The 12,767-nt window shown below is 43.2% G+C and overlaps 1 protein-coding gene across 1 annotated transcript in view; it reads left to right on the top strand.

Moving 5' to 3' along the window:
• The window catches only part of Ptpro (protein tyrosine phosphatase receptor type O), a 243,911-nt gene that overhangs the window by 224,919 nt on the left and 6,225 nt on the right, over positions 1 to 12,767 (top strand). Inside the window, exons 22-25 of the mRNA XM_008856033.2 lie at positions 546 to 680; positions 839 to 961; positions 6,277 to 6,431; positions 9,040 to 9,175. Of these exons, the coding sequence (XP_008854255.1) occupies positions 546 to 680; positions 839 to 961; positions 6,277 to 6,431; positions 9,040 to 9,175 (549 nt within the window). The remainder of the gene's footprint in view (positions 1 to 545; positions 681 to 838; positions 962 to 6,276; positions 6,432 to 9,039; positions 9,176 to 12,767) is intronic.

Genomic DNA, 12,767 nt, shown 5'->3' with positions numbered 1-12,767 from the left:
GAGAGAGAGAGAGAGAGAGAGAGAGAGAGAGAGAGAGAGAGAGATCCCTACCCAGCCACCAAACCCCAGGAAGAGTTTTCACTATTCCTTTCAGAATACAAGATTCAGGTTGCGAACTTAGATTAGGAATGGTCAGATCTCATTGTGAAAGACAAAGAGGAAAGGAGAAGACGGCCATTCCACTAGAGATCTGCTTTCTTGTGTTTAAACCAGTTTAGAGTCCAGATTCAAAGAGCTCCACATGCGCACCTGCTCTTTAAAGCATCTACAAAGAAAGTGGTTGTCATAAAGGTGTGGGTGTGATTTAATAGGCTTCCAGAGAACAGCTTAAAATCACACACACACACACACACACACACACACACACACACACACACACCAGTAGGGTCCTTCTGACTGCCTCTTTGATGATCAAGGGAAATCGTTCTATAGGTATGTGACCCTTTGCCAGCTGAGTCATCGGCAAAACGTCAGTTGGCCTCACAGGTGTATTTACAACATTGATGGTAGCTGGTCAAGTGCTGATGATGTCACTCATCTTTCAGGGATACAACTCGCCTCAGGAGTATATCGCCACACAGGGGCCACTGCCGGAAACTAGAAACGATTTCTGGAAGATGGTCCTACAACAGAAGTCTCAGATAATTGTCATGCTTACTCAGTGCAACGAGAAAAGGAGGGTGTGTACCCAGCAGGGCGGGGCTATGTCACTCTAAACCAATCCTGTCCCACTTCCTGCCAATCCTGTCCCACTTCCCGCTGCGTTTGCATTGCTTTAATCCTCACCACGGGGCTACTGGGCTTCTTTGTTTTAAAAGATGATGTTATTTTGCTCCAGGTGAAATGTGACCATTACTGGCCATTCACAGAAGAACCGGTTGCTTATGGGGACATTACCGTGGAAGTGATCTCTGAGGAAGAGCAGGAAGACTGGGCCAGTAGACACTTCCGGATCAATTATGTAAGTCGCCCAGCGAGAATGTGGAGTTAGTCTCCAGTTCTGCACCTCCTCCACTACCTCCCCACCCAAGGGCATGGAGACCAGGTCACCACTCTATGAGACTAAGCACTTCTGGCTCTGCCATGCTGTTTCCTGAAAGAGGAAAAAAAAAAAAAGCCACTTTTAGTGAAGCTGTTTCCCATTTTTATCAAGAATAGAATCAATGACCTGTTGTCTGGAAAGCCAGAGGTGATAAAGAAAATCTGCACTGGTCCATCTCAACTTAGCACAGGGCTATAGAAGGTTCAGTCAGTATTGCTAACCAACCGTGACGGCTGGGGGCCCGGGCGGGGAGGGGGCGGGGATTCTTGTTACTTCCATTAATCAAATATGAGTATCCATGGGGTATGCATTTCCAATCAAACACTTAATTCATGACTTACTAATTTTGCTCCATTTGTTTTTCCTTATTTTGTTCTTGTTTTAATTTCAGTTTTCAGAAGGCATGCTTAGACAGGATTAATCATAGTTCCCTAACTCCCTTGAAGTTTTACTGGTATCTGAATGTTAGAATTTCCCAAAAAACATGTGTCTTTCTTGTACTGCCTGCTGTCTCTCTGAAGATAAGTCTTTGAACACAGCCTGTTACCGTGTCCAGCTCCAGTGCTCAACTCACTTCAGCAGAAGTCACCGTTTGCTTTCTGTTAACAAACATCTCATAGGCTGCTTTTCACGAGCATAGTCCCCATAGAAAGGCCTGTCTGATGAGGAGTAAACTTAATTGGAAAGTCCTAATCGAGTTGTCCTTCCCCATGTAGAACAGCCCTTCCTAGTGGTACAGATCAGGAGAGGGAAAATAGCCAGCTGTGGACCCCTGCCTGTTTCGTAAAGCCCATGAGCCAAGGAAGGTTTCTCCACTTTTAAACAGCTGAAGGATTGGAGATGTGGCTTCGTGGCCTACCGCTCAGCTGGCCCTGAGATTCACCCTGAGCACTTCACACATTCACAAGAATAAGGTGAAATGATTGGAAAAATTGGAAACATTATTTGCTTTTTAAAAATGTGTATGTGTGTGACAGTATGAGTTTATGTGCATCATATGCATGCAGGGACTTCAGAGGCAGGGGGCATCAGATTCTCTGGAACTGGAGTTACAGGCAGTTGTGAGCTGCCTGATACAGATTCCAGGAACCCAACCAAGGTCCTCTGCAAGAACAGTAAGCGCTCTTAACTCTTAACCACTGAATCGTCTCTCCAGTTCCTGACTGGAAAAAAATTTTAAAGAATACTTCATATGACATCATCCATTTCATAGACACATGGCACATACCTATCATCCCCATGCTCAGGAAGCTGAGGTAAGATGACCAACGAAGCTAGTCTTGGTTATGTAGGCAGATCCCAATTGCAAATTTTAAAAAAGTTCTGGAAATTGTTATTGAATATGTCAATGCTGTTGTAATGAATGCTTCTTCTAATTATGTGGTTATTAAATAAATAATTTTTTTAAAAAAGAACTTTTGGACAGGAAAGATGGCTCAGTGGTTAAGAGCACTAGCACTGGTCGCTCCTGCAGAGAACCTGGGTTCAGTTCCCAGAACCCACATGGCAGCTAACAACTGTCTATAACTCCAGTACCAGGAGATGCAATACCCTCTTCTGGTTTCTGTGGGCATTGCATGACACAGGTGTGCTTACATACATGCACACAAAATACACACATAAAATTATTTTTTTTAAAAAAGAACTTTTAAAAAAGAGTATTTCATAAGAACTATTATGTCAACTATGTGAAGTTTAGATTTCTGTCCGTAAGTAGTGTTTCGTTGGAACACAGCTCACATTTATTTACAATGTATTGTTTATGGCTGCTGTGGAAAGTTCATGGCCTGCGAAACCTAAAATATTTACTATATGGCCCTTCATGTAAACAATAATTATCCAAATCAGTAATAACATAGGCACTCGGTAACTATCCCCTTACTGACGGTTACAAGAGAGAAGCAATTTTTTTTTAACTTTTTGAAAATTTATTATTTTTATTTTATGCGTATGCCTGTATTGCCTGCATGTAGGCAAATGCACCCATGTCGTGCAATGCCCGCGGAGGTCACAAGAGGTTGTCAGATCCCCAGGGACTGAAGTTACAGACAGCTCCAGCTGCCATGTGGGTGCTAGGATTCAAACCCAGGTCTTCTGCAAGAACAGCCAGTGTTCTTAACTGCTGAGCCTTTTCTCCATCCCCGAGAAGCAAATTCTTAACGACTGACATTTGACAGTGGCTTTCCAAGTGCCATGCAGACAATTCAGGCACATCCCAATGTGGGTCTAACAGACTGTTTCATGCACTTCTGTTCCCAAACACACTTCTGCTCAAATACAGCATCAGCCCAAACATCATCGCTTCACTAGGCCTCCCTCAGTCTCTGAGACTTTCAGCTCCTTCCTCCCTGCCACAGAGACCATAACACTGCTCCGCCTCAGCACACAACAGTTACGGTTCTTGCTTCCTCTCTTCCTCCCACAGGATAGTCTGTCGGTTTCCATCAGCAAAGACTCTATCTTTGTGGGATGAATAAATCTGTGAACGAGTTATTTCAAAGCCAATAAAGCACGATGTACACCAACAGACATCCCACCAGAGGAAATATTTTACAATCTCAATGCCATTTAAAATGAGCTTGCTTTCTGGGCTATTTCAGCCAGAGAGTCAATGCGAATTGCTCAGGAATAGAGAACAGATCTGTCCCTAGGTTTGCATCTGGGTAAGGGGAAAAAATGCAGAGTACAATTCAGGGTCTGTTCTCATGCCTGCTCCGTCTACAGGGAAGATTCACATAGATCACTGTGTGATCGATAATATGCTTCTTGTCCTTGGACCTAAATAATGACCCCATCTTTCAATGCCAACACATGAAGAGCTTGATCAACAGAAATAAAACACTAAGTAATGGTGTTTGCCTAGAAGGCCTTTTTGTAGGACTTACAAACATCTAATAGAAGAGCACCGTCTTTGGGCACTGCACAGGCAGAATCTAGATTTTTTTAAGTCCCTACAAGGAAAGACCAGATTAATCAAGCAACATTAAACCGTGCTAATGAATCAATTGTTCTATTTAAGTTTTTGTTTATTCCCTTATTTCTTCATTCCATATTGAAATGTATAAATATCTCAAGTATAGCAGGATAGAAATACATTAATGAGAAAATCAGGGTAAGAGATTTGGAATAGCTAAGATAAAAGCAGAAAGTTTTTCTTATTTAAAAAAGGAAAATGGGCTGGAGAGATGACTCAGTAGTTAAGAACACTGCTTGCTCTTGAAGAGGACTCAGGTTCGAGTACAAGCATTTATTACTCCAGTACCAGGGGAATCCTCTGATCTCCTCAGACATTGCACAACATGGGTGCACTTACACACATGCAGGCGATACACCCATACACATAAAATAGAAATAATAAATAAAATACTTTTAAAAAGGAAAACGACCACAATACACAGCTTGCTACCTTCTAGGACTTGAAAATTGTCATGAACCAAGGAAGTATCAGTTGTTTTTTTTCCCAGGGACCCTGTACCTTGCTATCAGTTGAGTAGACAATGCCAGGGCCCTGGACCCGGAAACTAATGACACTCCAGTGGTTTCCTGGTTTTCTGCCCTTGTACTTTTTAGCTGAGTGTATTTTAGATTAACTGTATTGGAATATGAACATGGAGAGATGATGTATAGAGGATGTCACACAGTGCTAATTATGACAAACATCAGAACAGAGCTGGAATTTTCGTGAGGATATCTAGACAACCCAAGTTATCTGGCGACTCTCATTAGTGTTCATGGTATTGAACAATTGTTATTCTGTGCAATTCATTATGGACAGGGTACTTTTTTGACATCTTCTTTGAAGACAGCAGTAAGAGACTCCAGCATCTTTACAGTGCTGTGTGTCTAAGACAGAGTGTCCTTGAGCACTGGTGGGGAGACACTGCCTGCAACCTGGGATGTGTGGCCCTAGGTACCAGTAGTTAAAGTGGTGGCACTGTTATCTGTGCAAATCTTATTATGTAGTTACATGTTCTCTTCATAGTTTTATTTACATAGATGCAAATTTGTTCTGCTCCAAACCATTCAATTTTGCTTTTAGCAATTCACTTCTCTTTGTTCCCTGAATATAAACTTGAGCTCCAAACTCACAGTGGAGCCAGACTCTTACAAGTTATTCAGAGTGGGTGGTACACTCTTTGCAAGTCTGAAGGACGAGGGATGAATCAGATTCTTGGGAAGCCTGATTTTCAAATCTGCCTACTGTTGACAACAGAATAAATCATTCTTACAACTTATTGAAGACTAGAAGGAGCGAGGTTGCTTTCAAACGACTCCCATTCAGACAGCTATTTATCTAGCCTAAAGGAAATATGTATTCAGTGTATAGACGGATATGAGTAGTATTAACATGCAAAATTGACTTACTAGAGATTCCCAGAACCCAGATGTAAATGACTAAGCAGATGGAAGCCGGCGGTAGTGATAACATGGAAGTTTTAGTAACAGCGATGTGTGACATGCATCACCATCCATCGCTCAGTTCATCTGTTTAGTCTTTATAGAAACCGTGTTACTGGTACCACCAGGCCCTTTTTAGATATAAGAAGACTGAAGCTCGGTGAGTCTGCCTTAGATCGGGTCTCCTAGTATTAGAGCTCAGGGCAAGGACTCTCAGAAGGGTGATTTTTTAAAAAATGTAATCTCAGGTAAACATGTAAAGGCTCAAGAAAAGAGCCTGGTGTTTGCTTCAGTGTGATCCCACTGAGAGTCCTGGGTGTGAAAGGCACCTTGGAGATGTCCATTCTGATGCAGAGGATTTTTGCATGCTGATAACAGTCATCTGCAAGTTTCTTCAGCGGGAGAGTGTAATTGCTCAGGCATTTCCAGGAAGGCAGCTCAGCTGTCCTGGAGGGCATCTCTCAGAAGGGTCCAGAATTGTCACTAGCAGGAACTGAAAAGGGGTCCACGGAGCTGACAGAGGGCTCTAAGTAGGACACCAACACAACGTGCAATTCACTGGCCAAATGATGAAGCTTCTAAGTGACAGAGCCAGGATGTGAGCCCTAGCCTGAGTAAGCTCTTGTTCTTAACTCTACAGGCACAGATCAACCTATGTATTGTACCACTGGAGACGTCACACAATTTCAGTTAACCTTTCTTTTCAGGACCTCCTTGGTGCTCACAGCATAGCTCCTCCTTTTTTCAAACCATCTATGTTCTTCAGTAGCCAAGGAGCCCATCCTGACGGTGGATAAAGAGATTAATATTTAGTATTTGGCTTTGAACCCCTACAGGCTGATGAGGTACAGGATGTGATGCATTTTAACTACACCTCCTGGCCTGACCACGGCGTACCTCCAGCAAATGCAGCCGAAAGCATCCTGCAGTTCGTATACACGGTCCGACAGCAAGCAACCAAGAGCAGAGGCCCCATGGTTATCCACTGCAGGTACCTCATCCAGTGGTGCCCGTCTCGTTGCTGTCACAAAAATACCTGACTTAAGGGTACAGTCCATCATGACAGGGAAGTCATGGCGGTAAGCTCTTGAGGCAGCTGGTCATGTTGCATCCACAGTAAGAAGCAGAGAAAGATGCACATTGGTGATCATCTGGCTTTCTGTTTTGTGTGCAGTCCAGGACCCCAAACCATGGAATGGCGCCACTCACATTTAGGTTGGGTCTTTCCACCTCAGTTTACCAGGTCTAGAAACTTCCTCATAGACATGCCCAGAGCTTGTTTTCAGGGCAATTGTAGAGCCTGTCAAGTTGAGAATCAGTATTAACCACCACAAATACTATGGTTTTCTTTTAATAAATAGCCATCATTCCATAAATCTTGATCAGGTTTAATCATAAATGAAATATGATTTTTAAAAATCTGTGGTCACTTATGTTTATTGTATACACTGATAAACTTAGAGGTATAGGATGTGAAATAATTTTTCTTACTTGTGTTTTGGAGACAGGATCTTACTCTGTAGACCAAGCTGGCCTCACTCTTTATCCCAAGCTAGCCTCAAACTCATAGTGATTCTTCTCCTGCCTCAGTTTCCTAAGTGCTAAGATCAGAGGAACCTGCCATTATGCTTAGCTTGAGCTTTTCAAAAGCAAAGCAGAGAGAATCAAAGATTTACAGAAGTTCCTTCAACTACATTGTAGAGGAATTCAGATTCAAATCCATGCACATGGGTGTGCAAAGCTGTGTCCTTGAGAACTAACCATGTGATATCATCCTTGCTCAAGATTCCAAGTGGTTATAACTTGATATGTACAAGGTCACATTCTAAATAGTGTCTCATAACTCAAAACAATCTAAATAGACGTAAAAACAAGGAGAAAGCAGGAAAAATAAAAATATTCAGTATTTAAGATACATGTGTTTCCTGTGATTGTTCTCAAAATTGGTTCTAAAATTTTACACCGCTAAAATAAAATAGACTGAATTTCTCATAACATAAAACACAACTTATACTAATTCCTTATGGGAAATGTTACCTTTGAATGTACACTTTCCTGCCTACAAGTGAGCACAGTTACATCAAAATTCATCCCTGTAACAAAATGTTATAAAACTGTTCTGTAAACTCAAAAGATTAGGAGACATGCATGCCTTGGGGTTCATAACAGAGGAGGTGAGGGTCAAGATGTTGAGGGCGCCATCATCAGCCATGCCCTGGAGCAAATAAATCTATAACCGGAGATCTAGCGCCTCATCCTTTGTGAGTTAGAATGATGATGCTGTTACTGTATTATGTGTGTATGTGGTAATGTGTGTATGCTGTGTGCTTGCATATGCTATGTGTATGTATGGTGTGCATGTGTGGTGTGTATATGTGTGTGATGTATGTGTGGTATGGGTACAGGTGTGTATATGTGGTGTGTGTGTGATACATATGGTATGTATGTGTGTGTGCATGTTTACATGTTCCTAAGGGAAAATGCTTTGTAAACTAAGTTCCTATTTAGGGAAAAGATCATAGACTGTCGTCAACCCACCTAAGACTCTCACGATTTCAAAGCTATGCTCTCGCAGATGAGCTTATTCTCAAAACAGTTCTTTGCAAGAGCTGAAAATTAGGCTGTTCTCATCTGTGGGGTCAAACTCAAGCATTCCTTTCACAGCCATCGGCAGGTGCCATTCTAGATGTGACTTTACAGGAGTACACTTGGTGGCAGATCACTTTATCTGTGAAGTCCCAGAAGGGAAGAATTTTCTAATAGAAAAAGCAAGCTGGACTCTGAACTCAAGGTTTTTAGTGATGGATTTTTTTTTTTTCTTCTTGTAAATTCCACATCTAATTAGCTTCAACTTTCCCTTTACCCAAAATGTCACCATGATTTAGAGTTTGGAGCCCCTTGGATCTATGGATGGTTAAAAGAAGAGAGGGGCTGATGTTAACATGCAGCAATATGGACTATGTAGAGAGTTGGCTGGCCAGTGTCAGTCCACTTTTATCCACATTCTGAGCATTGGGATTCAGGAACTAGATGTGCCTGGGTTCAAGTATTTGATTTGACATTAAGGCAGTTATCTAAAAGATCTCTGGGAGATCCAGGCAGGGTTGGGGTTCACTGGGGAAGCATGTGTGCCGTAGGGCAGTCTGAGATGGTGAATTGAATGTGTGCAAGAGCCCCAGAACTGGAGTTAGGCGGTGGGCATGTCAACTAGACTTTTGAGCTGGGTGTGAGGAATGCACTCTAAGGATGTCCATGAGATTGGGAACTGTTGGTATACATCAGCCCCTCCAGGGCAGATGGACCATCTCCTCAGAGTGTACATTGAGAGGGTCTTTACTTTTTTCCCCAAACAGAAATCCAGTGGCAGATGTAGTGCAAACCCTTATCTCTTGAAAGGAGGGGACAATCAGAAATATGACACCTGAAGAAACAGCCACCACCACTGCATTCTTAAGAGTCCACTAAGCAGAAAACAGTGGGAGGAGATTAGCTTTCCTTTCAGGGTGCCCCCTGTAGACTTTAGACGTCCATCCCCCTTTGACTTGCAACAGTACAGAAGCCCTGTATGAGTCATGCGTGCTCTGAACTTTCTTTTGCAGTGCGGGCGTGGGACGGACAGGAACCTTTATTGCCCTGGACAGGCTCTTGCAGCACATTCGAGATCATGAATTTGTGGACATCTTAGGACTTGTGTCAGAAATGAGGTCATACCGGATGTCAATGGTACAAACAGAGGTAAGAACTGAATCAATATGTATGTTTTAATTTGCCCTTGACTGAAAACTTCCTGTAATTCAGCTTCAGGTTTTAATATAGTTAAATTTTTAACTCTTTTTTTTCTTTTGCTTCTACATTTTCCGTTTTCTTACTGTCTATGTGCCAAGCTATTTCCCAAAAAAAATAGATATTGGCCTGTAGATATCCATTCTGTATCTAGTGATTACACCTGTGCTGGCTTCACCCACTTTTTAAGGATACAGAGCTCATGGAGTGAAACCATATTGCACAGAGTGGAGTTTGTTGAAGGGGGAGCCAAGCTGGAGAAGGGCCACCCAAGGAGACTGTGGAACAGATGTGATTCAATTTATACTGGAGATGATTTAACTGATTCAATAAGATTGTCATTCGTTAGTTTTCCCTCCGTGTGACTCTGCCCAGATTCTCTCTTTTTTTTTTTTTTCTGGTCCCAGCAGACCTTGAACCTGCTGTGTAGACCAGACTGACCTCACACAGACCCACCTGCCTCTGCCTCCCAAGTGTTGGGATCAAAGGTATATAGCACTACACCTGGCCCAGACTTTGTGGATTCTGAATTCTCTTGATTTTAAGGATCTGCAGCCCCCAGCGCTGCCCCATTCTCTTAAACGAGTGGATGTGTTCTATTAGCATGGTACAGCCCCAGAATATCCACCAGTGTTCCTTCTGCCTCCTTCTCCCTCAAGCGCTTCCTTCCCTTGAAGCCTTGGAATGTAGCCAGCCTGGAGGGACAGCTCAGGTTCCTCAGGTCCTGGTGAAGACAGCATTGTGCTGCCCCCAATCAACAGCAGGATGCAGCTGTGTGGGCTCCAAAACCAAAGCACAGTGGTTTCTTTAGGATCCAAGTCACCCTGCCATAAGGGAACTTTCTGGCCTCACTGGCACAACTGATCTTTTCCTGAAAAAGTGTGTGGGAGAAGGAAGCTAGAAGAACACAGCCTGGCCTGGCCTTTCTTACCAAGAGAAGTAAGTCCTACCCAGCACCACTAGGTGTCAGTATAACTCAAATAGCCGGAGGCAGAGGGACTCCTCTCTGGCTCAGAATGATTTCCCTTCCCCTTGTTTACTTTTATTTCGTTTTATCTTCCAATCCCATCTTGAGCAAGGCTTGGCAAAGCCATTCCAATATATTTATTTCTGAGCTACACTCAGGTCACACTAGTTTGGAGAGAGTGACCCACTAACCTTCAGAAGTCTCAATGATAGTTAAGCAAATCCTAGGAGGGGCACTGTCCCATCAGAGAAACTTCCTTTTACAGTAGCAGGCAATGGTACAGAGACCCACAACTGGGCAGCGTGCAAAGAATAAGAGAACGCAGAGTGACCAGCCCTAAACGGGACATCTATGTCACACCCTGTCCTCCCAAGGCTGAGGGGTCAGCTCAGAAGAAGGGACAGAATGAGCCAAAAGTGATAGATGACGACAGAGAAACAAGTTGTTTCCCAGACACGAGGCCACTGTGCATAGGAAGTCGCAATGGCTGTGACAGCTTGCCCAGGGAGGAGTGGAGAGATGGTTACAGAGTCCCATACCAGTCTGAGGAGCTATTGGCAATAATGACTGCTGGGGAAGGGGGAGTCCATTTTCTTCAGAGACGCAGGACATGAGAGGCTACCCATGCTCCAGTAGGTGATCCTAAAGCCATACATGTATAGACAGCAGTGCAACATGGGTGCACTTACACACATGCAGGTAATACACTCATACAAAGAACAAGAAATTGGGAGAGAAAAGTAGTGGGGGATGGAGAGGAATTCCGGAGAGTGAACGGGGTGGTGATTCTGATCAAAACACATTATATGTGTGTATGAAATTCTCAAATAATAAAATAGGAGAAAAAGAAAAGCAAGTCCTTCGTTTTACTCGCCTTTTCAACTACTCAGTCCGCGTGGATCCAGTCTGTTAACACACTGCCCCGAGGGCTGGCACATCACCTTGTAATGAGCCTAAAAAGTTTCGTTCCCAGAGTAGCTCACGATCTAGTGATTAAATAGTGCTTTAGCAATCGGTCCAAGATTTTGACTTTAAACTTCAATAAACATATGTCCTAAAATATAATAAAAACCTTCCTCATTATATATAAAAAATATATTAAAAAATGTTCCTATGTTATATAAAAATCCCCATACTTCAAAGGACTACATCTTATTTTAAGTATCTTGTGTTTGATGAATTGTCTGTCCCACTTCCTTAATTTATACCTGTTATACCTTTATAGACGTTGATTACAGGCTGCTCGCTTTTGATTTTTTTCCTGACTAGGGAATCTTAATCCCTTTTTAAAAACTACCTTCACACGTGTGGACTTTCCATCTCGTTCCCAGCCCCACTCTGCCTTGTCAGCCAACAGACCCGGCACCTTGGAACGTCCCACGCAGCCAACATCGGGGTTTTTTCTCTCTTTTTGGGCTCAGAGTTTCATTCTGTAGCTTCCTTGTTTACAGCCTGCATTTCAGGTTGACACCTCCACAGAAACAGTCTTTCGATGTTGCCTGGAGGAACTTGCTGGAGAATTCAAAGTCATGGAAAAGGCACAGGTCTCAGCTCACAGCTCTTTCCAGCTACTCCAACTCCACCCGAACTCCCCCAGATCTAGTGACGGACACGTTTCAATTCCAGTTCTTTATTTATATCCATTTTGTTGGTTCTGAGTAGAACATCTTGTTCATTTTTACCTTTATTTTTCCTTATTTCTATGTTCTACCTGGTTCAACGTCTTTTTTCCAATACAATTTGACTTATCTGACGTGCTCCTTCAACCCACTCACATTCAGATCCTGCCGCCTGCTAATTTACTTAGTTAATAAGTGAAGAACAAAGCAGAGAATGGTCCTTGCACTTGTCAAGCAGGAATATCAAGAGGATAAACAATCAGTCTCCAGTTGTGTTCTGGTCTTCTTCGTCTAAATCAACCCATGGATTAAACAGCATATTCTTCATCTTTGCCACTAATTTTCCACGTCACCTGCTGCCTTGATCCCATCACCACTCTAGACCAAACTGGCAAACGTGACTTATTCTAGCAGCCATGTCCTCAGGGGCCTGTCTTGGGTTCCTCACAACATGCTGTGGGCAATGTGTTTGTCCTGTGCTCACTGTATCTCACCTAATCAGCTACACTTCAGAGCTCCCCCGCACACTAGCACCACTAATTTTCCACGTCACCTGCTGCCTTGATCCCATCACCACTCTAGACCAAACTGGCAAACGTGACTTATTCTAGCAGCCATGTCCTCAGGGGCCTGTCTTGGGTTCCTCACAACATGCTGTGGGCAATGTGTTTGTCCTGTGCTCACTGTATCTCACCTAATCAGCTACACTTCAGAGCTCCCCCGCACACTAGCAGAGGGACAGTTAAACAATGCCAGACCCTGGAGAAGGCCAGAGCCTCAGCTTTAGCACTTCAAAAGTCAGGGTGCCCCTCGAGGCTCTCATTTCTCATCTCTAAAATGTGATTGACAATGCTCGCACTGTGCTGAAAAATGCATTGTGTCAGACGACAAAATCCACATAAGTGCTTCAGAACAATACTGAGCAGCTTATAGGCGGCCTTTGTCTCTCTGGGGCTCT

This window comes from Nannospalax galili, unplaced genomic scaffold, assembly GCF_000622305.1.
Source record: "Nannospalax galili isolate Female #2095 unplaced genomic scaffold, S.galili_v1.0 scaffold208, whole genome shotgun sequence".
NCBI lineage: Eukaryota > Metazoa > Chordata > Mammalia > Rodentia > Spalacidae > Nannospalax > Nannospalax galili.
Note: the sequence above shows the minus strand (reverse complement) of the source record. Positions and strands in the feature narration are given on the sequence as shown.